We start from the raw sequence: 25,527 nt of genomic DNA, 5'->3' as shown, positions 1-25,527 counted from the left end.
CTCACTTCCGGTTGTGGACAGTGTTGTGGCTGCAGTGCCAGCTGCTGTCTGATTGACGGAACTGCAACAAGAGAAACAAGATTGGTCTTGTAAGGTGTATATGTCATACTTTTATTGCCATTGCTGTAGTGTAAATCGGTGAGTATAATTGTTTTTAATTTTAACTGTTTTATTTTTTACTTTGTCTTTAAAGGAAACCAATAGAATCCACTGTTTGTCTAAAAATGGAGTGGATTTACTAATCTGTTAATTAGATTACTGTTCTTGCCTTAGTGCCTCTTGTGTCCTTATGCATACCTACAAGTCACTTTAACGACACCAGTTGTGTCTGGCTCTATATATCTTTTTTACTCCTACTTTAAGTATGAGTTGTTCAGAGAGTTAACTACAAATTTGGTGATAAATGCTGCCCAGGATGGCCGTTTTGACATTAGCTTTAGTTAGTTTTATCTGCTGGATAAGGTAAGTTGTTCCTCTCTGCTTGAACATGGCTCAGAATACAGCGAGTCTGGGAATTTAACCTTTTGTTTCTCTGCAGTCTTGGTAATGTAAGTGGAAATGAGAAGATTAACTCAGACAACATCACTCGCATTTTGGATCGACTTTTGGATGGTTATGACAACAGACTGCGACCTGGATCTGGAGGTAATTCAACTTTAAATCCTATAGGCTTGTCTCTAAAGGATAAAGAAAAGAAAAAATCTGAACTAAAGATATATTGAATCTTTCTGTGCATTACTGTGGCAGGTGGTGTCACAGAGGTGAAAACAGACATCTTTGTCACCAGCTTTGGACCCGTTTCAGATGTTGAGATGGTAAGATATTGCTACTGTAAGGAGATGTATGTGTGCTGACGGTGGAGGATAACAGCCCTCCGGTGACCACAGAATGCCTGCCTTATGGGCAATCTGCCATGAGACCATCTAATGAGCTTTAATCTGTTTGACCAGCCCTGTAACTCCATTATTGATGGCCTCTAAATCAATATGACAACATGTCAGACAGAGGGAATGGCTGAATGGATTGATTAATGATTATCTGGGATGAGTGGCATCCATCATTGCCTCGTCATCTTTCCTCACCTTCCACTGCAAGTTGTCTCTCCATTATTATGCACGCTGATGAATATCAGAGACTGCATGTTTGATGAGGACAAAATACTATAAATTAAAGTTAAAATTTAAGATAGTATGCTTCATAAAGTTTTACATCCACTAACGCGTTATGTCCATGCATCAGGAGTTCACCATGGACATGTTCTTCCGTCAGATGTGGGTTGATGAGCGGCTAAAATTCGAGGGCCCCACTGAAATCCTCCGACTGAACAACCGCATGGTGGACAAGATCTGGACGCCAGACACCTTCTTCCGAAACTCCAAGAAGTCCATTTCTCATAACACAACATCGCCTAACAAACTATTCCGCATCATGCAGAACGGGACTGTCCTCTACACCATGAGGTGATCTTATATTATGCAGTTATTGTTTTATGGATGAGATGGTTTGTGGTCACTACAGGAAGAGAAAACCTCCGGCTTGTTTCTGTGTGTTCTCTTGCTGTTAGACTGACAATCAGCGCAGAGTGTCCAATGAGGCTGATGGACTTCCCTATGGACGGCCACGCCTGTCCCCTCAGGTTTGGAAGCTGTAAGTGTAACAGATGTGTTCATAAACAGAAATAATAATAATGTCTAGATTCATGAATGTGTCAAACTCTGGTGTTTATTTTAAGCTTTTCCTAATTGTCCTTGCATTTTTAGATGCTTACACAAGCAGTGAAATCGTGTTCACTTGGAGGAAGGGGCCAATAGCATCTGTCGAGTGTCCCCCGGAGTCCATGAGTCTTCTGCAGTATGATCTGGTGGGACAGACGTTGTCCACTGAGCTATTCAAATCCAACACAGGTAAAGCACTGTCAGCTATCGCTTTGCTCTTCTCATGAGGACACTGTTACAGTCCACACTCAAAAGTTTAATTAAAAAATAAAAACTCTCATGAGCTGGTGATTCTGAGAGCAGAAAGAGGTCAAATGAGTCTCTTCAAACTCCACACTAGTGTCCATTGCTCCCCCACAGTAGAGTTGATATAAAAGCAAAGACTTCCTTGAGCAGCCATCTACTGTAAGATGCTTAAGTGGTCAGGCCTAATGCGTATGGTGTGCCTTAAAAAAAAACTATGGGGTTTAAAGCCCAGTGAATGCACTGACAGAGCAGAGGAAGGATGGAGTAGTGTGTGTGTGCATTTTCTCTTTTCACCAGAAGGAGAAGTGCTCCCCTGCTGTGAATCCAACAGATTCCTCGAATAGAGTGGAAAAGGATGAGGCAGCCTCCAAAACGTAGAGATGATACCCATTTATAAAACTGAGAGAGAGAGAGAACCTCTGTATGTGTGTGCATGATGCAGCATGGTTTTTTTTGGTCTGTGAATGTCTGTATACATGTGTTTAGACGGAGCAGGGCAGTGTTACACATAGTGACACGGCATGCTCTCCTCCTGCCCCCACCTCACTGGCTCCTTCCTCTTGACTTCATCCCATTTCTAAATGTCTGCTGTGCTCCCTCCTCCTTGCCTCCTTTTTTTGTCCTTCCTCTCTTCCTTCCTCTTTTCTCTCACAAGCTGCCTTACAGTAAGCAGGCTATTCCAGTCCTAACAGCAGCAATATATCTATATGTTTCTCTCAGCAGCTATTCCGTTTCAAGGGCAGGCAAGGGCATATGTTCTGTGAATCCCTGCTCTGTCCCTCGGGGTTGCTCTCTCTTCACACGTGCTGTTTAACTTGCAGGTCAATACTCTGTGAAGGTGGTCCATTTCCACCTCCAGAGGAAGCTGGGCTACTATCTCATTCAGACTTACATCCCTCTAATCATGGTTGTTGTGCTGTCACAAGTCTCGTTTTGGATCAACAAAGAGTCTGTTCCTGCACGCACAGTTGCTGGTACGCCCGCTTTTCCCACCAATTAATGTGTACTTCATTTTTGACATTATAATACATCTCCATGTAAATATTCTCCATGTACAGTAATGCTTGTCTCCCTCCAGGCATCACCACAGTGCTGACCATGACTACCTTGAGCATCAGCGCCCGAGAGTCACTTCCCAAAGTAGCGTATGCCACCGCCATGGATTGGTTCATTGCTGTGTGTTTTGCCTTTGTGGCGTCGGCTCTAGTCGAGTTCGCAGCAGTAAACTACTTTGCCACCCTCCAGGCCCACCGTCTGAAGAAACAGAAAGCTAGACAAGACAAGCTTGAGGTTTTGGCTCAAAACAGCGAGGATGGAGACACAGTTTCGGTGAGCGGCTGGCTTTATGTTGATTATGAGGCATACAAACAAGCTGAACTTCACTGTCATCATTAAAACATGGCGACCATTTTATTGAGTGCAACAGATGTCCCAGACTTTTCTTTGCCAATTTTATATCAGAGTAACAAGTAAAAGAGTTTTTATTGGTTAACATACAAAATATTGTTCTCTTTTTTCCTTTTTCAGTTCATATATTAAACATAAAACAATGTAGAACTGCAGAAAAGTGGTATATTAAGACTTTAAAGAGCCTGAAAAGATTGTTTTAAATCTTTAGCATGTCTCTATAACATTAAATATTCATAACTAAGTAAGCATAATTAGAGCGACAGTTTAGAAAACAACTTCCTAGGTTACTATTATTTAGGAGTTTTACATCTCAGCTGATGTCCTGATTCAGACTATGTGGTGGTGTAGTGGCCCTTCCTAGTTCGAAACCTAGTATATGATAGACCATGTATGATCATTGGTAGTGTTTTTAATGGGAATTCCTGGATATTAAATGCTCATCTCCAATTTTCTTTAGTGTTCCCAGTAATATTTGTTCTTAAGGTGAAATATTAGATCACATAACATGGTTAGGCTGTATGTAGTTGCAAGAACAATTCTTGCCACTCATCCTGTTTGATATGAAAGAGAACGTATTATAATTGTTCTAATTATCTATTAACTCTCCCTGGTCTGTCATTCATTTCTATTTCTGGGAAGTCGCTTGTTTTTCTATGACTCACAAAAATACAGAAATCTCTCATGTGAAATAATCAAAATTGTTGCAACTTTTACAGAAAATCATGTGTTCATGTAGGACATCGTCGCTCATAGTAAGACTATGATCAAGAAGAAAAGTAGAGATGGAACAAAATAATTCAGGGAATAGCCATAGACTAAATAAATAACAAGAAAAGTCAAAATCTTCAGATAAGACTGTGATATTTAAATAAAACAAAGACATAAAAAATAAAAGATTCAGAATAGAAATCGTTTTTGAACACAAACACTTATTCACTTTCTTGCAGAGAGAGAAAACTATGAATGAAACTATTGTTAGCTTATCATAGCACAGCGTAGATAGCTAGTTTCCTCCTGTTTACAGTCTTAATGCTGATTAAATATAACTGGCTGCTAACTCTAGCAACATCTAGCAATATCTTATTGTCCAATGCTTGAAAAGAAAGCAATGGAATGGTTTCAATGTGACCTGATTATCTGCAGTGATAGGAAGCTATAGAAGTCAGTGATCAGACCAATAACACAATTGGTTCCTACTCATAAACAGGGAACATCTTTACTGCTACTGATTGGAGATTTGAGACCTGATTATAGGATAGAAAAAGGTTTTGCTCCTACACTTGGCATGAAAGCAACCTGCTCAGCAGCATCAGCTCATGCTATCACTTGGAAAAGGGGTGTGATTTGAATCCTGTGGCATCTCAAATACATTTACATAGCTAATAATGGTGATGGTACAGACTCTGCTCACTACCGCAGAGAGTTTGATGCAGTGATGTTGATAATGAACAGGAAGTCAGCAGCTCCAGACTCAGATGTAGAGAAGAAAAAAAAATACCATGCCACAGATAGGAAGTCTTTTTCTATGCATTTCCAAGTAGTCACCCTGCCTCTTCCATTCTTCCCATTCAGAGCACACCACACATTAAATAGTAATTCGTGCTGTTGTAGTGCTCTCTTCTCTAGCTATATGCTTTATGCTAATACAGTAAGCCACCACAGCGTCCTCCTGGGATCTGTCTCACGTGTAGGGCTCATGGTTAGATGCTTTAAAAATAGCCTCAGTGTGAGAACAGAAACAACTCCAGCTCTCCTCCCTGCATAATCTCCTAACCATCCTATGGGCATCCAGCAAACTACCTGCTGCATTCTATAGGGATGTTGGCATGCCTTTGAGAGAAAGCTCCTGTGGGAGATAACATTACTTCCAGCTTCATATACATGACTTTAGCATGTTAAATCCACCATATACGTACTTGCTGGCTATAAATACCCAGTTCCTTTTCTTTTTCTCTCACCGGGCAGAAACCTGACAATAACCCACACTAACCCCATCTCACCTCTCCCTGCTTTTCCTCCAAATCAACCCCGCCCCCCATCCACCAGTTGGACAGCAGCCCTCAGGAAAGCCTGAAGAGGAGAAACCACTCAGTGTGTCGCAGTGAGCCAGGAGATGCTCCACCGCTGCCGATTTTCCTCCAGCAGGGCTCAGCTTTTCCCCAAATCCCTCAGCTGGCCGGCACCAGCCCCATCGACGCCTACGCCCGTATCCTCTTCCCCCTGGCCTTCGCCCTTTTCAATTTAGTCTACTGGTACATCTACCTGGCCAAGGACAGCATGGAGAGTGCCAGGTACACTAATCACATTCAGTTATCTTGTTATATTTATATATATATTAGGCTTTTTCCTCCATGCCATAGAGCTCCAGAAACTGGGTGACATGTTCCTTTATTATGATTAACCTGGACACTGTAGTTTATTTTGAGTCCATATCACATACTGTCCTGGTGCCATAAATACTCACTTGAGCAAAAAATGTGTATTCATCCGCAACTGAAAATATAGTCCCCAAACATATTGTTAAGTTCCTCCAGGATTTCACTGGCCCTTTTGGGGGATTGTTGTGGCCTAAAATGCCTGATTTCACAGCATCTTTTTTAAAAACAAAATACATGTTGCAATGTTTTTAGGCATTTTGTGAAAGTGCACAAAAAAATCATTCATTCATTCAAGTGCAAAAAAAGTTGCCTTTTTTTGTATAATTCATTAAAGATGTATGGCAACTTGTTCAGGTTAACAGTGCACTGTTTGGACAGGGTAAGTGTGATGATAAATGGCTCAGTGTTTTTCACAGGAAACTACAATGTTTGGTCAGATTAGCAGAAAGGCTGCAGTGATTGGACAAAATTTCAGTATTTTGGGAGATCGGTTGAATTTGCATTAATTGCCGCGATCGCAACATTGCAACTTCCTGGTATCACTGATTGTTGATTTTGGCCGTTTTAGAGAATTTTTGACAATAGAAGAAATATAGAATATCATCACCTTTATCCTTAAATTGTTATTCCACTGTAGGTAATGGAGATTGACACTTGACACCAGCAATATCTACCTGCAACTTTATATAACAGGTTGAATATGTTAACCAGTTATGAGAAAGATGATCTCTTCTCACATTGTTTCATCTGAATAAGAGAGAGGGAGATGGTTTGATATGTTTCATTTTATGTACCAGAAAAAAATTTTTTTATTTGCAAACAAAGATTTATGCGTCCCTGAACACACACACCACTTGTGTTTCCATGATTACGTCCAAGGAAGCTTCCCTTTTGGAGTTTCACCGTTAACCTTTTGAGTCTTGCATAATAAAGCAGTGGATCCAAAAATGCCTTACGTACAAAATAGTAAAAATGGAGACATACTTGGAGGTCGTCCAGCATTCTTTTACAAATGAGGTAAAAAGGATAAAAAAGATCAGACAATGGACGGGGGATATTTATGCATGCTTACTTTGTATCTCAAAGAGCCACAAACCTGTCTCACTCTGCTCTAATTATGATAGCTTCAGTGGAACAATAACTACCCACAGTTTTTTGTCAAAGACTTTTATCTAGGCAGTAAAGACATCAATAATTTCTAATGCTGAAACAGCCCCGGGAGTTGTAAGCGAAAAAAAGAAAAAAAGAAGAGGAGAATGATGTTAGGTGGCGTTGTTGCTGCACTGACGCCAGCACTGTGGCTTTTATCATCATCATCATAGATTTACAATACATAAAGGGCTGGGCGCTCAGTTAATTTGAGAAGAAAAAATATGAATCAAGCTCTTTTATATAAGGTTTACCTGAGGGGTGGCAAAACCCCAGCCGGTTTAATGACAACTCTGGTTTTCCGTGGGGAGCAGGTCTCACAGGCAAAATAAAAACCTGAGCTCACTTTGTACATTAAGCACATGAGAAAGCGACTATTCACTTTCCCGCTTATAAGTGAGCCACTTATAGAACACAAAGCTCCATGTCCAAGAAAGAAAGAGAGAGATACAGTGCAAAAAGACAGAGAGAAAAAAAGGAGAGAGAGAGAGAGAGGGGAGATAGAGATGTGTGTTATGTAACACTGGGGAGTGTAAATCTGCTCATCATGCTTCTCATGTTCCTGTCAGAGGATTTTTATGGTTGTTTTGTTTATAACGTTCTGCAGAATAATGAGAGAGACAAGATGGAGAGCACGAGAACAGCTGCATCACATCTATTCCCTTTACATATTTCCGCCACGTCTCTTGGCTTGGTACTTTTGAAGAAGGCACTGAGAGGACAGGGAAGCACAGTAACAGTTGAGGGCTGTGCAGTAGACTGCAGATACGGCATCTCTGAATGTGGAAAGAGAGGTTTCTGTATGCTCCTCTCACATTCTCTCTGCTCTGCTGTTTTCTGCTCTTGCAGGGACGTGCAACTTCACAACTAAGAGGACCTGGGAAAGGGCACGTGCAGCTGGAGAGACCTTCAGCATCCAGCCAGCCTCACCTCACCATCCTCTGTGTGTGTGTGTGTGCGTGTGTGTGTGTGTATGAGAACAAGCTCTCAGCAGTCACTCTGCTCTCATCTGACAGAGGAAATGAATCAGAAACTCATTTATTCTCCTGCCGCACATCTATTCATTTCACAGGCTGTGACCACTGCCCACTTGTGTTCTGATCAGTAGCTGAAGAGCTGCCCTTCACGGGCCTCAATCACTTTAAAGCCCGCCGCGTACACACAACAACTTCTCAGGCCCCCGGACCGAGATAGACGCCATACACACACACACATACAGTATGCATGACACTCAGACTCACACACACACACACACACACACAAACCAAGAAACACATCAAAAAGAAGTGGATGATATAATCTATGATGGCTGTAACTGGTGGTGATGCAACAGTGAACCAATGCTTTCAGAAGCCTGCCCTCTACAGAAACACAGCTCCCACTACAACAAGATCAAAGGCAATTTAGAAGAGGCTCGCATCCCTCCCCGTGGCTTCAAAAATGTACTCAAACCTGAGAAAATGAATTGTGGGATTGTGTTTTCCATCCCACCTTTCTGCTCTGGCGCTCTGGTGCTCCCTTTGCATTTCCAGATCCACTGCAGGTCCTCTGAAGACATTGCAGGGAAGAGTAGGATACAATACCCATGGGTGTTGATGACATTAATTTTCTATTTTCGTATGGATGGCGCACGATTGTTGGGCGCAGATGTTTGTATGTAAAGTGTCTGCTCTTATGGGATGGAGTGATGTTGGTCTTTTTTTTTTTTTTGTCCTGTAACATAAAAACTGAAGGAATAAACTTGATCTTAACTTGACATTTAGACCACTTTAACCCTGCAGAGCATCCCATTGTTTGACCTTGTCAGGATATAGACAAACTTATCTGCCATGTAATAAACGTAAAAATAAAATGAGCCTGAAATTAACGCCGTTGTTGTTCATTTCACTCCTGGCACAAACGCTTGTTTCTTCATTACGCACAACCACTTGTCCCTTTAATATTTTTCTCTGCAATGGAAACTGCTCATCCACCATCATCAGTCTCCACTCTTTGATCTTGGGCTGGCTGCACGCATGCGCCTCTCATTGGCTCCTCTGCACTGTCTGGAGTAAGTTGGATGTGCGCTCTCCTCACTCGCATCGCGAAAGCACCTCAAAAACTGTTGCGATGGGGAGGATCAGGAAAAACCACTTTGGGATTTTGACTTTTTCCTTACTAGTGACTTTCGTCTGGGCTCAAAGGTAAATCCCGTTTGCATCTTTTTGTCCTCTGTCTTGCATGTAATGTAGCCTCTGTTAAAGCGTGCCTTGCCGTGTGATATTAATAAGCTATTCTGCATTACACCACCTTTTTTTCCCTCTTCTCTCTCCAGCGTCAAGGATCTCAAAGATCCGAGCAATATGCCTCTGGTAAAAGAAACAGTGGACAGACTGATGAAAGGATACGACATTCGGTTGAGGCCAGATTTCGGAGGTAACGAGCAAACTGAAAACGGAATGTCATGTTTTCACGCCCTCCTGACGTGCAATACATGTTTAATGAATCGCAAAATCTGCTTTAATTTACATAATCGTCCCTTCACAGCCAAATAGGCCTTTCCAATTAGGCTATGAGAAATGATGAGCATATTTCATCTGATGAGGAGATAAGACTTGGCTTTTAACGTGATCGATCCCGCTTATCAATGTTTGATGATTTCCACTAAAAAGATTAAATTAGCAGCATTTTTAAGCTCATCTCCGTGTTAAAGATGATTTTTTATTATTTTTTTTCTCCCCCTTTGCTCGGGCTGATGATGCACGAGTCTCCTGTAGGTGGAGGGGAGCTGAGAGGAACCTGAGCGCGCGTCACGAATTTGTTAAATTTACATGATGAGAGAATTATTCATACATGTTGTATTAATGCCTCCTTTCCTTCACAGGTGCGCCGGTGGCCGTGGGAATGAATATAGACATAGCCAGCATAGACATGGTCTCTGAAGTCAATATGGTAGGTGCATCTTCATGATTATTACCCCCCACCCCCCCCTTGCTTAATGTTGCCAATTGTGCCAGCTAGGCACGGCTGGAATACCTCTGAAGTGGGCTACTTATCACGGGTCAGTGTGTGTGATTGTATGTATGGGTGAGCCGGGAGAATCTGAGCCAGGCTGAGGCATCTTGTGAATACATTTCACTCGGGTAGGAAGAAAGAAAAAATGAAAAAAAAAATTGTGAAGGCTTCCGTTCCCAAACACATCATCGCCATCCTCCTCTCAGTCTCCGCATTTGCAGCTCTGGTGTGTTGCTGCATTTGAATTCAAAACACACACTCACTGGCGCACTCGGACGCACAGCCCCGGCTGCGCGCGCGGTGGGCTGCATGTGTGTATGTGTGTGTGTATGTGTGTGTGTGTGTGACTGCTTCACGTTGTCAAGCCTCGGTGGTGTAATTCTGTTGACACCCCCCACCACCACCCCTTCTCCTCTCCAAGCAGTTACCTACAAAATAAAATAAAAACAAACCTCCTTCTTCTCTAAACTGGCATCATTTGGTGTTTTAATTCGGCGACCAATCACATCATCACCGTCTACGTAAACGATCTCCCCCCCTGCTTGTCAGATGACGTAAGCAATTTGTTATTAATAAATGTCTGGTCACACACCATTGCAATAAACAACAACAACAACAACAACAACAGAAAACATCTCGCTACACAAAGATTGAACGTCATGTGCCACTTGGAGAGGACAGGGGGAAAAGTTCAGCAGCCCATGCAAGAGCACCACCTATTGATCCGTGTGACAGACAGACAGACAGACAGACAGACAGACCGCATACCACCTGACACTGAAACAACTCCATTGTAGTTTCACTGCATTAAATCTACTTTATTTATAGTGTGAAATAACTGGTTTTCACGTATGGTTGCATGCTTTGATGCATTTAGAAATATATATATATAATATATATGAAGGGCAGCCTTTTGCAGAGAATCCAGAGTGTGAGAAAAGAAAAAGATAATTTACAAAGCAGTCTCTCCATGGAACATAATAGAGATGTTATATAAGAGTGTGAAAAACAAGTTTGCCAGTTGGAATGGAAGGAGATGTCTTTTCTATTATTAATTGTGCCATTTTTAAGTTGATGTCTAGTTAATTTTGCCTGTCAGGGTTTTGATTTTGCCAGCCTGTCAAATCTGTGTATGTGGTGGTCATTTTAAACTGCACTGGATGTGTTTTTTAGCTCATAAATACAAGAGCGTATGTGAGTTTGCTTTGGATGAGGAAAAGCACTGAATGGTCAGAGCTTTTCCTTTGATGGAAATGATTTATTTTGGTGGAGGATGCAGCCAGAACGGAAGTGCCTTGGGGGTTCGGGGAGATTTGAAATAGAAACCCCTTACTTGCTTTCGTCTTTCTCCCTCTCCTCTCTCTCTCGCTCCTTTTTTCCTTTCACTCTTTCTCTGTTTCTCTCTCTCTCCCTCCTCCATCCTTCCCTCCCACCACTTCGACTGGATCCCTGGCTGTGACTCTGGGCTCAGCAGCCATGTAATCCACCTCTGCCTTGCTCCAAAGGGTTATCTTACTTAAGAACTAGGCATCTATGCAAGCATTCATCTGGAAAAAAAACACTGCTTCATACATCCTTGTGTGTGTGTCTGTGTGTGTGTGTGTGTGTGTGTGCGTGTGTGTGTAACAAAACACAAAACTGTGCACAAACAGTGAATGGCGACTGACGTCATGCAACTCCCTGTGGCTATGAGAGAGCGTTCATCTCGCTCATTTCTTGGAAAAACTCTCCCTGCCAGATCTGCACAGGCTGACACGACAGACAAATTTAGACAAAAAGTTTTTTTTTTTTTAAACCCCAAAACATCCAAGACCTCGGTGGACTGTTCCACACATTGTTGTTACCTTGTGAAAAACCCTTCCTGCGACTTACATAACAGGTCGGAATCTCCTCCTCCTCCTCCTCCTGCTTTCTCCACGTCCAGCTCTCTTTGATACAATAGAGGATGAGATTGATCTCAGAGAAATCAATAAAATCACCGTGCGGCATGATCACGAGGATGGAGTCGGTGACCTGTGCTCCTCGCTGGGCTGCTTTGATCTTCCTCATCAGGGGCAGCCGCTTTTAAGATTAAAGTGCTGAGAGGGAAAACAACACAGCGAGGCGAGGATGAAACTGGCGAAGGCAGGGTGGGAGAGGGGTGAAGGTTACTGTGATCAGTTTCACCATCTCCTCTAATGATATTCTACATCCTCGGTGGAAGTAGAGGGAAAGTTACTGCAGACCCTGCGTTACCACAAGAGAGCTGGGGCCGCTGCTTCACTGACCCCCCAATATACAGTTTCCATTTTTTCTATTTAAGAGGCTTTAAGGTTGGAAAAATCATTCCACACTGTTCCTCATTGAAGCTGTATGACTGTTCAAACTGAGAGGAAATATTCAAACACAAGATGGCTGCACAGTTTTACCACATGCAATCGTTTGTGCATCATTTTATATAAAATCTACAACATTATGTCTGAAATATTTGGTATCTTAGAAGACTTTGTGGTGTCTACAATCATTTAAAGTAATCTGGATGTTTGAATAGTATTTTGCTGCACACCATGAGTATGTAACGTAACGTAAGTAGTGCTTCAGTTTGAGGGATTAGAAACAAAGCTCTACGTGCTACAAGTAAGCTACTAATTACCAATTTTTTGATCAGTTGTTTTATTAGCAAAAAAAATCATAATTCTATTAATTACATTAATAGAATAAAGAGACTAAGTGCTGAGTCAGTTCCATTTGTAAGTCCAGGGAACCTGAAGGTGCTCTTAAGGATAAAAACAACTGGTTCTTCACAGCAAGGAGAGAAAGCTTTATTTAATCAGGTACATCGGTTAAAATGTTGACTAGCTTTGACCCACACAGAGTTTTAATAAAGGTTGAAAATATCAACATAGATTCAGATTCATTTGAATTGTTTCTAAACTGAATCTTATGTATATGATCACACCAACCAAATCCACACCAGTTACCCTTCCTTCCAAATCAAGGCTGAACTTTGCACCTACAGTGTCTCAACATGAAGGAAAATGGAGCAAGTGAGAGAATGTGACTTGGATTTGAAATCAGTGTTCGCGAGCAGGCCTGCCATCATGGCGGTGAGCAGGTTTTGGGTTGTAGACAGCTGCTCACTCCTCTAATTAAAGATAAAAATGCCTCTGGTGGAGAATGAACTCTGCATTTTGGTTGGGGCTGATTGAAGCCATTGTGGCATTTTTCTTCTCTGCTGACATAAAGGGCATGATGGTTGTTGAGGTGGTGTTTGAGTACGAAATGGGATTTGTAGTTCGGTTGCTTTTTCCCTCTGTGTGATGTGCACATGTAAGACATTGGTTCTCATGTGTACGTGCGGACACATTGTGGAGTCATTTTTATGTGTGTGTGTGTGTGTGTGTGTGTGCATTCCCGTGTGATCCACAACGATGGCCCGTTGAGGCTCAAAGGTCAGCCATGTTGTCGGGCAATAAAAATGTGCAGGTCAGTCAGCGCCGAGGTAGCAGCCTCGCCTGCATGACATTACAAATGTGCTATTTTGAGAGGGAAGTGTCCTCCGAGTCCGAGGTGTGACCACACATCCTCGCTGGGTGGGCTGTGCTGACTCACTGGGGTTAGTGCAAAATATGGCACAGATATGATATCATGGTCGAGACCCTCCACCACCACCACCACTACCCCAAACCTACCCCCGTCCCCCCTTTTATCTCTGTCTGTTCAGTGCTGGCATCTCGCTCCATCACTCATCTCCCCCACTTAGCAGCTGAAATTGCATTTGCATAATGCTGTTTGTTTTTGCTGAAATCACAGATCCAGGAACCCGAACCCTGGTTACGGTGCATTAAAAAGTGTTCTGCACACAGCCAGTGCAGCTGATTAAATACAAGTCGAGTCTGTTGTCTCAGCAATGCATCAGTGCTGCATAATAACGTCTTCAGCATACATCCATATGTTGAGTACAGCTCCAATATTCACTCCTAAGGCTGGAATAAGGAGGGAGGTAAATGAGTATTTTCAGTCCTCGTCTTTTCCTCATCCCGCTTGTTAATTACATGTAAAATACCTGAGGTTGGTGGTTGTTAAGAGGCACTGCCTGTACTATAATACTGTGCTCTGAATGTTAATTAGCTGGCTGTGAATTAAAAGATTTAAACAAACCAGCTGTGGTGGCTTCTGGGATGGAGGAATTAGTGGGGCGTGAGCGTTCCCTTTATTACGATCATTATCCTGACAAGCGCTGGTTTTTTTACATGAGTAAGGGGATCTGGCCGTCAGATAACGGGGGAGCCGATGACCAGAGGGAACGCGGCGCGGGGCCTCGACGTTACACTACATCGGCGTGAGAGATGCAGCTTCTTGTGTCTGTGAATTAGCAACCATTTTGATCTTGTTTGTCCAAACTGATCCTGTTCCATTTTATTTTCAGCTTGTGGAAAATAAGCTTGTGTTATTTTTACTCAGTGTTGCCATGACAACGCAGCCTTTTTCGGTGGATCTTGGGAAGTCAAGGAAAAGCAAATAAGGCCTCTTTTTCTAGGGACTTTTTTTTCAGGGTTTTAAACATTTATTATCGAGGTGAAGGTTGTTTTGTCTCTCAAAAGAGGCCAGATTTTATTTATTTATTTATTTTTGCATTTTGTTGATATTTTGCCTTTAAATGCTGATGATACTACAATATCCCAAAATGTTAATGGTAATCTTAAAATAGAGCTGCAAAGACTATTTTAATTATTGAATTACTGGTATTTTTTTAAATTAATGACTTAATCTTTACTCTTACTACTTACTATAAAATGTAGTGAATATTGCCCATCACAGTTCACCAGAGCCACATTCACATTCCCACTGTCTAAACAGAAAAAAAGTAAAAAAAATTGTAGGAACCAACAAATGTTCTTTTCGCATCATAAATTGACACAAACAGTTATTTAATTATCAGAATTTCTGTCGATCAATAAAATAAATAAGAGTTACAGCTCTAATCTGAAATATTAAAGGGTCTTATCTCTCTTACTTTTCTTTCCTGTGGTTTATCTGCGGTTGCTGCAGCAATGTTAATCAAACCACGACCCATGAACATTTTATACCGATATATTCACAATTTTTAAACATTTGAATACACGACAGATTTGTCTCTTTGTTCATCCGGTGCAGCTTTGATTCTGCCTGCTCTGTTTGCTCTGCTAAGCTTTCCAAAAAGCTTAAGACAAGAATGCAGGTTGTCCAGAACAATGTCATTAGTTATGCTGAGTGGACACACAGAGTAACAGATTAATATGGTCAGCAGCATAATTACAGCACAAGAACAACACTTAATCCTGCAGCTTTCTTACATGCACACTGGTTTCTAATGTTTGGTCCATGGAGACCGGGTTCATTCGAAGATAGCACAATGTCAGAAGAGACCCTGAGAAAAAAAAAAAACACAATTACAGTAGATTTGAAATTAAAACCTTGTTAAGAAAGATTTTTTATATGTACAATTTATCAATGCTTACTGTAAAATGTGGCAAAAATATCTATACCTTAAGTTAGTTAGAGTCATTAAATGGTTATGTGTAATTTTGTTATGATTGATTTTCTCTATACGTTTATAAATCTAATGGAGGCTGTCTGAATTTCCTCTAATGCACCTATCCAAATGAATCAATCACATTTAAAATAATGAAAGAGCGTTACCGTTGTAATCTTGGCTCCTTTGTCATTTGCTTTAATTATCAACACTTACCCTTGCAGAGTCCCACTGCAAGAGAGAAGTTATGCCAAGTTTAAATTGGTCGTAATATTCTTTCATAATGGTCGGTATGGGGAACAAAAAAAAAAAAAAAAGCAGCGTGTCTTCAAACAGGGAGTAAGTTAGCCAGCTCCATTAAAAGCCTTTAATGTGCTGATGACTCCCTTAATGATTCTGTCAGGCACTTTCTCCACTGAAACTAAGTAGCTGAAAAATGACCCATTGGACCATTGGAAAGAGAGTCATAAAGGCGTCCGTGTTGTCACTTCCCTTAGGATGTGTGTGGCCGGCAACTCATTCAGAATGCCCTAACTCCCCCCTGACCCCCTGATAGTTAGTTTGAAGCCTGAACTTAACCGGACACACAGGGAGCAACAACAAATGAATAAACTCAGCTTGACCAGTTGATGTGCTGTGGCGTTTCCTCCAGCTCATAGATGGGAAGCAAACAGACAAGCGGCCGAGACTGTCTGCAGATGAGCTTGTTTTTGCCCCAAACGTTGATTCGTCTCCTCGTAGTTGTGCTCCGTACACGTTGCTATTAGCAGCAGATTCTCCTCTGCTTCTGCTGGGGTGCTCTGCAGCTGGACACAGCAGATGAAAGCAATATGGTGGACGTCTGTCTGGTCCCATGAAGCTGCAGCCGAGAGAGAAAAGCTCACAAATAACTGTCATGCCAACATTTCACGGGTAGAATGTGTTTTATAACCATTAGGTTTTGTTAAAATTGCCACATACCGCAATTCTGTATGAATAAAAATAATAATAATCAACTTTCTGTCGACCTGATTAAAACCCAGCATGAAGAACAGAATTGGAGTAACTCTTTGCAACTAACTGCACATTTGATGAAGGTTACAAACTACAGAAATGACCATAAAGCATTGTTCTTACACCAAATAGGGAATATTTAACTGTTATATATATATATATATAACATCATGTTTTAATTAGTTGCTATAGAATTGATTAGGATTTGTAAGGGCAATGCATAAACATTAAACTATTAAATTCAATAGAAATTTTTGATTTTGTTTGACAAACAAAGAAATGTACATCCTGGTGTTTCTTTAACTCCCTTTCAAAATTTTGTTTGCAAGCAATTTTCATAAAATTAGGAAGTCTTGAAGTAACAAGCTAATAAAACAATGTCATGTTTGGTTATTTTGGGCTGTTTCCAAAACCCCAGAAAGAAGAATTTAGGGTTAAAAAGTTAGAACAAAATTTGTAAATCAGGTTTTTTCATCAGGTATCAAATGATCAAATGAACATGATAGTGACATAATAGTGTGTTGGTAGACACGTCTTTTCATAGATAACAACAAACGTAAAAGACAAATACACAAAAGTCAGCAGTTCTTCACATTTAAATCCACAAACAGAGCAGTATGTATTGTGTTAAGCTCGTCTATTGGCAGCTCCCTCCCATGTCGGTTGTGACAGCCGATGTAGTTGTAATGGAGGTCTTGTAACAACTGTAGCCTGTCAGATTTCTCAGTGAAACACAAATGTACTCGTTGTCACTCTGTCAGACTCTTAATGGGGGTTTGTTAGCCCAGAAACGTATCTGTAGTGAGACACTGTCACTGTGCAACCAGCCTTGATGTTTTTTAAGTTAGCCGGGCCTTGTTTGTAACTTCATCCTGTTTATATATTCAGTGCTGTCAAGCTGTTTTTTTTTTTTTAAAATGTTGGTTGCTCTCCACAAGATGTCTCCCTCACTGATGCTCACTGTGGGCCGCCTGTGTGATGTTAATGGAGTTTCTGAGGAGTGCTTGTGACAAGGAGACTGAAGGTCGCTTTGGAGACCGACACTCCAGCATGGGATGGTTCTGTCTCTCACTTATCTGAGGTTTTTTATTTATTCTGGGATGCTGCACGCTGCAAAATCCCCCTCACCTGCTTCTCGTTCTCCATCTTTTGTGTGTGGAGGAGTCAACGCATAACACATTAAATGTCTTGTTTGTTACTCAGACATTATTTTTAGTCCAGGAGACAAGATGCTAAATCAAGGAAGACTCCTGAACTCACAGACTTCTGCCTTTTATTGTGACTTAGTAGTACTTTGTGGTAAAAGATGTGTGTATGTTCTTTAATAAAATACAAGACACACATTTTACATTAAACATAAAGGAACACCCCAACAAAACTCATGAGGGCAATTTGAGTAATAATGCAGGAAAGGCATGTTTTGTTATCGCATTTGTTGACACGTTAAAATCACATCTTGGTGAATAAAAAGGAAAAATCCAAAGGTTAATAACAGAAGGATTTCACTCATATCAGAGGTATCAGAATATTGCGAAGTAAAAATCATAAAATAGGGATAGATTTAATTTCTTTATTTGCAGTTGAAAAAATTATCATAGCTGTTTATTTACGTTGTTTGCATGAAAGCAATATGATCTTCCTTCTTTGTGTTTCTGCAACACGAGAATACTACAACACCTTTCTCCCGCCACAAGACAAAATGTACTCCCTCGCTAGTACAGTAGTCTATTTTGCAGATTTCTTTTATCTTTTACTATGGAGAGAGAGAGCGAGAGAGAAAGAGAGAGAGAGAGGAGGCAGCTGTATTTTGTGTCCCTCTCTGAGCTCAAGTGATGTCCGAGTGGAGGTAAGCAGCACCATCTGTGAGGCTGTAATTACGCTGCCATTTTACAGCACAGCCAGGAGGCAGCGTGCAGGCCCAGGTGTTCTCTGTGCATCTCTATACTCTTAAACCTCGCAAATGTACATAACAAGGCACTTCTCTCTCTCTCTCTCTCTCTCTCTCTCTCACACACACACACACACACACACTACACACACACACACCACAACTGCACACAAAGGATGAGGGAGAGGAACCTTGAATCTGAGGGCTCAGCTTAACTTTAACAAGGAGACACATTTGAGAAGGTTTTTGTTTTCAATAGACCTTTTTCACAGGAGACATTTTGATATGTCACAGTAGGAAAAGCAGAGATGTAAATAATAATATGAATGATGGCTGGATTCCATTTAGCTGCTTCAGTTTCAGGGTCACATTGTCAGGACTTACTGTACTTACTTTAATAGAACAGAGCCATCATTAAAGTTATTAGTGACACCTGTGTTTTTTTTTCTTATAACATGTCCAAATGTCTGTGAAAAAGCCCCTAAAGCTGTATCCAGAATCACTCCCTCCACCATTTTGCATGCATGTCTATCCTTAAGAACATAGAGATTTTTTGGGGGGTTTGTCATTTTCCAAATCGAGGGTGTAAGGACAGAAGGTGCTGTGTGTTGTACATCAGGGATCAGCAACCTCATGCAATAATGGCACACGGTAGCTTAACCAATGGCACACTAACAATAAGTGTGCAAGAGTGTTTTTGGAAATGTTGAAGTTCCCTCACATCTGCATGACACATCACCTCTTTCGCAGCCACTGGCAGTTGTGCTCCCTGTCTTATTAAAGCGCCTTGTGGCTGTATGTATGATTTCAACTTTCAAAAAGATGTGGATATTTTTTATAAGGATGGCGGTTGTGTTGTGTATAATTACAATGTACCGATCATGAGGAAAACTTTTTTTTTTCTAAATGTTGCCATGTACATTGCCTATATGGATTACATTTTTTGACGATAATTATTCTTAATGTTGATATGGCACACAGATTAATTGAATGAGAGAACGAGGAAATTATTTTTGACACTGTAAGTAAAAATCCTACCGGTGCTGAAATCATCAGCAAATTAATCTTTTTTTTTTATTATTGACAGATAATTAACCATCACGCAAAGTAACTCATCAAGCTGAAAGATTTTCTAGTTTCAGCTTCTCAAATGTTTGAGGATTTTTTATTTAAACGTAAATGGAATATCTTTGGTTTCAATTGTTTGCAATTCTAACAAACCTCAGAAGAGGAACTGTGATGAGATCTCCCAGTTTAATGAGGTGGAGAGGCTTCTTTCTGAGTGGACAAATATTTTATTGACATGTACACAATAAAGATGAGAAAGGTCAAAAATCGATTAGACCCCATTGTGACGTTATCATATTTTAATGGGGTAGTGTGAGTACTATTGGAAATCCCCCTGATGGAGACACTGGGGATGGTGAAGAATGAAGAGAATGGCTGTGAATGTTAATTGTAAATGGATGAGGCTCTCCCTGATTGAATTTATGCAGAGATTAATGTGTCTGGGATCTTAAATACTAAAAGATTTGACAATTAATAAAAAAACAAAACATTATTTGACAATGATAATAATCGTTTGTTGCAGCCGTAAATTATACCCTGTTTATGTAATATACAAAATGAAGAGCTATAAATTCAAACATCAAAAATTCTAAATGTATGTGTGACACACCAGACACACTCACACTCTCTTGTTACCGTAGCCACCAAAATGTCAAAGGATGTTTCTCTCAGTTATATCAAGAAACAGTGTGTTGTAAAAACAAAAACACAGAGAGATTGTTGCTGAAAGAGCGTGACACCGCACTGCAAAATAATCTCAGCTTCAAAAACCATCACGTTGCTCAGATTGTTACCACAGGGCTCTGGTTAATATTGTTTGCCTCAGTTTTCCAATTTAGTCAGAGGGTTACAGTATCTTCCCCCTCAGACTATTCCAGATCCTTGTGTTCCTTCATCAACATGGCAGAGGATGGCAGTAAAGACGGGGACATATTGCAGGAGATACTGCCACAGTGGGTGAAGTATACCGAGGCTTCAGGCAGCAGCTAACGATTCCAAAGGTGATAGAGACATCTGATCGACAGGCTGATAATGAGACAGAGAGGGAGCGAGCGTGAGAGGAAGGTTCAGTGGGAACTCTTGTAAAACAGGATAAGGATGCGGCCGTCCTCGCTTGACTTTTCACTCCTGAAAAAATCAACATGGCAGCAGCTCATGTATTTTTAGATGCCCTTTTTACGCAGTGCTTTGGTCGCACACACTGCATGCAACGAATGATAAGAGCTTAAGATTGAAAGTGGCGATTGCTTCGTGGTGTCACACCGATGTGGCTCTAAAAACATAGAAAAACGGCAATAAGTAACGATGATGGCTGCTTGGTGTAAAAGCTCAAGGGCCTCGTTTCACGGACCGTATTTTTTAATTTGTTTTCCTACTCATCGATTGCACTGCAATACACTGCAACAGAGCATATCCAACTGCAGTGCTGTGTTTTACTGTGGCTGTGTGGGTGTAAGTCTTTTTTTAAGAGTGAGAAGCAGAGAAAAGAGAGTGAGAGGAGGAGATACAGTTTACAGCTACATCTCTGAGCATGTGTAAAAACAAACTGTACAGTATGGATGCCGTTTTATCACTGAGGTTAAATCTGGAAAACTCTCCTAAATCTCAGTAGTTTGCTTTTCTTTTTCTTTTTTTTTTAGAAACAGAAACAAACACAAAAGAGACCCCAGCTGCAGAAATTTACTGTCCATTTGCATTAGAGGCAGTATTGTTTCCACAAAGCAGAAAGTAGTTTCATTCGTTCAAGTGGAACCAGATATTTTTAGCGTGAGACAATAGTCAGCCAGCTGAGAAAGCTTGCCTCTGGTTACAATCTCAAAGTTAAGTGACTATAGTTGAATATTAACCCCCCCCAACCCCAGCCACCATGGCCCCCAGTGCAGGCCGTGGCCTTTCAGACCACCAGTGACCTTTTGGCTGACCTTCTCACTATGCATACAACTATCTATGGAGTCAGATGTTAGCGTGGGATGACATGGTGTCGGTGCTTGACATGTTTCCCAGTTGAGGTAATAGTTGAAATGAAACATATTGTTATATTTAGGGAACCACCTGAAAGACTTTTTGTTTTTTCGGCTTCATGGTGTAATTAACGTAAACATTCACCTTCTTTTTGAAGTCCCGCTCTATTTTTACTAACTGGACCTCCCCCTCTTCTGTCCTCCAGGACTACACCTTGACAATGTACTTCCAGCAAGCATGGCGAGACAAGCGTCTGTCCTACTCTGAGATTGCCTACAACCTGACTCTGGATAACCGAGTGGCAGATCAGCTGTGGGTCCCTGACACCTACTTCCTCAATGATAAGAAGTCCTTCGTTCACGGCGTCACCGTCAAGAACAGGATGATTCGTCTCCACCCCGACGGCACGGTGCTTTATGGACTCAGGTAAGCCTTTAACAACTGCCCTTCCCATCGTGTCATGACCATTAGTGGATTAATCAGGATGCATAATGAAGTAATGTGATCAGATGCGTTGTGTCTGACGGAGCCTTTTTAATGAACTCTAGTTTTGAATTTAAACTATTGTGGCTCTGGAATTTCCTTCTTTTTTCTTCTTCCTTCAGTTATTTTTTGTTTTTCCTACAACTTGGGTCTTATTTTTGTGGTTTTGCCATCGTTCTCATTGGTAATAATAGTACTCTACTACACCAATTAACAGCTGAGATCTTGGAACGCAGAAACATTGCTAAAAATAATCCAGAAACAAGAGCAGTCAAATGAAGATAAAATAGGTTAGCTACAATTATTTGGAAGAGAAAACAAAGGGGAAATGTAAAATATTACCCAAACTGTTCGTTGTGAACCTCCAAATTCACGTTCGACCAATATGTAATATTTTGTAATAGTTGTGTAGATGCACAGTTTTCACGAGCAATGGTGGACAATTATACACATTTTTGTGTGCTCAAATAAAATAAAAGTGGTTTAGGTCTGAGGTTCTCAACCTGGGGCATTGGGACCGCCCAAGGGGTTGAAAGGTAATTCTGACATGATTAACAAGAGTGGGAGGATACAGCAAGGCAGGTTTATTTGTAAAGCACCTTTCAACAGCAACACAATTCAAAGTCTTCAGCATTTGACAAAAAAATACATTAAGACAACAGAAACACTGCATTATAGAAGTTTGGAAACACCAATAAGGGGTTATTACAGACAAACAAAAAACAAAACTATGTAAATGACTTTTCTCAAATGATGGTTTTTGTCTGAAATACTGAGATGGAGTTCAAATGATTGATTGATGATTGACCCTCCTTCTTTGCTTTCAGCTCACACACACAGGAGACCTGTGACTGTTTGGGGTCACTAGTACTCTTTTTGGAGGATGTAAATGGTCACAAGCCAGAATGGTTGGAAACCAGTGGTCTTGGATTTCCCAGCAAAAGGACGAATATAATATTTTAATGTTTATCAATTTTTTTTTGGAAGTTGATTGATTTTAACTTAAAAATAAAAATATTACTCAGAGACAAAATCCTCTCAAATTGAAACTATTATCGGGGTCCTTAACATGTAAAAGTTTAGATAATCTGGTTAAACTGTTCGCGTGTTTACGTCAGATCTCAGTACAATATTATCAGATCTGATGGATGGAGGCCACAGTTATGAAAACAGGACCTAAGTTCAATAAAGTGGAGTTTTCCTTTTTACAGCTCTGTATAGGAGGAGGTATATGCCTTCATATTTTAGCCTTTCACATCCCCTGATGATCATCAGTATCAATAATTGATTGGTTGTGATCAATAATAAAGCAGGGTGGCGCAAACAGCCGAACTGAGTCTGATTGTGCGGCTTGGTTCAGCCCGTCTACAAGACATCTCTTTGTGGTGTTGGACTGTGATGCCTCTGAGGAGACTGCCATCCATAATTGATAACTCATAATCAATAATGTAGCAGTTCAATACAAACACTGAATCTGTATTTGTACTGATGCTGCGTATTTGACTTCACAGGCCAGCACAACCCGTCCATCACTGTGCTGCTGCCTCCTCTGATCTGTCGCCTCCTCTTCACGTGTGTGTGTGTGTGTGTGTGTGCAAATGATCTCAGATTAGTGTCCGTGGTTAAAAGATGAGATTATTGTTGTTAATTCAAGATGTTGCAGCATTCAGTCATTCTCTCTCTAGACTGAGATGCCCTTCTTGCGCAAAGACTGCTTTAAAAAATTTAAGTATCTGCACTGCACCAGATTATTCACCGCTACATTTTGTTTTAACAGTCGAGAAATGTAATTTATAACGCTCTGACTCAATTATATAAGCCCAACACATATTTTTGCATAACAGCCAAAAAGCAATGGAGGCTAGGAGAGGAGACTGTTGTAAATTTGAGGGTATGCGTGCAGCAGAGAGATGTGGTTGTTACCTCAGATACGTTGTCCTTGTCAGTGCCGGTGCCTCCCGGCTCCTCTATTATTTGGTTCGTGGGTTTGGTCCGGCTTTTATTTGATGCTAGCAAGTCCAGACACAAGCTTCTGTCAGAGTCAGCCCGGCCAGATGCCTGTGCGCTCTGAACACGCTGACACATACCTGTAGAGACGGGGCCGGCTGGTTGCAACAGCAGGGCTTTAGTGGATGTGGAGGAGATGGCTAACTGAGAGGAGGCTCAACGGGAAAACAGGTTGTATGGGAACGCACGTCCTGCGAGGGGTGTCTGAGTGCATGAATGAATGTGTTTTTATCATCAGTGTAAAGGTCAGCAGCGGCAGAAGAAGTATTTAGATCATTTAGTTAAGTAAAAGTAGCAACAGCACAATGTAGAAATACTCTGCTATAGGTATCAGTAAAATGTACTCATTATGCTCCAGAATGACCTCATATTTAATGTTATATGTTATATAATTCTGTTGTGATCACTGATGCATAAACATGTAAGCAGCCTTTTGTTGCTGTGTTTGGTTAATGTGGAGATAAAGTTACCTACTTTATATACTGTATCTATAAAAATACATCATATTATTTATAAAGTAATGATGATAAATACAGGACTCAAATAAATGTGGTGGAGTAAAATGTATTGCCTCTGAAATGTATTAGATATTAAGTGGCACAAAATAGAAGTAAAAAACTGTAATAAAGTACTTGAGTACGTTTCACCACTTAAGATCAGTTTATTTATTTCGTTTTAAAGCATTTAAATATCTCAGTTTTAAGGATCCACCTCTGCATTTTTAAAATATTATTAAATGTGTTTTTCATTGTACAGATTGTACATGTCAAAGTCCGATTACACCTCATGAAGAGTACTACTCATCCTGTGTGAGGTCATCTCTGGAGGAGCTTTGTTAGATCTAAAAAAAAGAGCATTATGATGTCATTAGGGATTGTGTTGGAGTTTGAAAACATGGATTTCATCATCGTATCATTAAAAATAGACATAGTCTCCGTGACGTCACCTATAGGTTTCTGAAGATCCTTCGTGAAGCTCAAAGTGTGGTCGGCTCTTGCCGTCGCCATCTTGGAACTCCTGACTCCGCCGGCTCCCAGCTAATCTAAAAATGGGCAAAGACGTGGAGCGTGGGTGGAGCTGAGGCGGGCTGAATAAAACCTGATTACTGAAAACAGCCACCTGTGACAGCACACACCTGTCACTGAAAGCGGCCATGCCTATAATTATACATAACTTTTAGCCTTTATATAATTTAATGGATGCGTTACATTAAAGAAAAATCCCCATACAGTTGTCATAAACGGGGAATTTAGCTATACAAGCCAAAAACGTTTATTTCTGCTGTAAAGTTGGGCATTTTAATATGGGGGCTTGTGGAGATTGACTTACTTCTGTAGCCAGCCTCATGTGGACATTGGAGGAACTGCATTTTTTGCTACTTCCATATTGGCTTAATTTGCTAGCCTCAAACAATCACATGAACTAATGATTATTTTTTTCAGGTAAGAGCAACAGTCCCCCAAAACGTGCTCAGATTCTGCTCATATTTTAGACTCAACTGCTCACTTGCTGACTAGTTGTCATGCACTCTCAATTGCACAGTTAGTATTCAGGTGGATTAAAACAAAAATAATAATTTCTATTTTCTTAAAGATTTATTAGCATCTAGAATATTATATTCCATTTGTACCAATAGATTCTTCTAAATGTTAGACACTGGTCCTTAAGCTACTCTACAATCTTTTAAACCAGAACCAGAAGTACCCCTTACGAAACACAGGGTCCAACCATATCATTATG

General features: G+C 40.8%; 2 protein-coding genes across 3 annotated transcripts in view; both read left to right on the top strand.

Moving 5' to 3' along the window:
• Positions 1–3: 3 nt before the first annotated feature.
• gabra6a (gamma-aminobutyric acid type A receptor subunit alpha6a) lies at positions 4–8,749 on the top strand. The gene is made up of 10 exons (XM_035668925.1): positions 4–138; positions 539–645; positions 748–815; positions 1,240–1,460; positions 1,565–1,647; positions 1,761–1,904; positions 2,783–2,935; positions 3,040–3,290; positions 5,418–5,662; positions 7,748–8,749. Exons 1-10 carry the CDS (start codon positions 101–103, stop codon positions 7,767–7,769), a joined length of 1,332 nt encoding a protein of 443 aa, XP_035524818.1. The 5' UTR covers positions 4–100; the 3' UTR covers positions 7,770–8,749.
• A 258-nt stretch (positions 8,750–9,007) lies between these two features.
• Positions 9,008–25,527, top strand: part of gabrb2a (gamma-aminobutyric acid type A receptor subunit beta2a) — a 32,152-nt gene continuing 15,632 nt past the window's right edge. For both annotated transcript variants that reach the window (XM_035668917.1, XM_035668918.1), the window contains exons 1-4: positions 9,008–9,081; positions 9,213–9,313; positions 9,762–9,829; positions 21,503–21,723. In XM_035668917.1, the coding sequence (XP_035524810.1) occupies positions 9,008–9,081; positions 9,213–9,313; positions 9,762–9,829; positions 21,503–21,723 (464 nt within the window). The remainder of the gene's footprint in view (positions 9,082–9,212; positions 9,314–9,761; positions 9,830–21,502; positions 21,724–25,527) is intronic.

This window comes from Morone saxatilis, unplaced genomic scaffold (assembly GCF_004916995.1).
Source record: "Morone saxatilis isolate NCDOM2014 unplaced genomic scaffold, NCSU_SB_2.0 Contig22, whole genome shotgun sequence".
Taxonomy (NCBI): domain Eukaryota; kingdom Metazoa; phylum Chordata; class Actinopteri; family Moronidae; genus Morone; species Morone saxatilis.
This window is presented reverse-complemented; position numbering and strand designations above follow the sequence as displayed.

Bases quoted from the DNA above. Each gene is read 5' to 3' on its own strand.
- gabra6a (XM_035668925.1), top strand. From the start codon at position 101: ATGTCATACTTTTATTGCCATTGCTGTAGTGTAAATCG. The intron at 646-747 runs GTAATTCAACTT...TTACTGTGGCAG, and splicing joins ACTGCGACCTGGATCTGGAG to GTGGTGTCACAGAGGTGAAA. The intron at 1,905-2,782 runs GTAAAGCACTGT...TTTAACTTGCAG, and splicing joins GCTATTCAAATCCAACACAG to GTCAATACTCTGTGAAGGTG.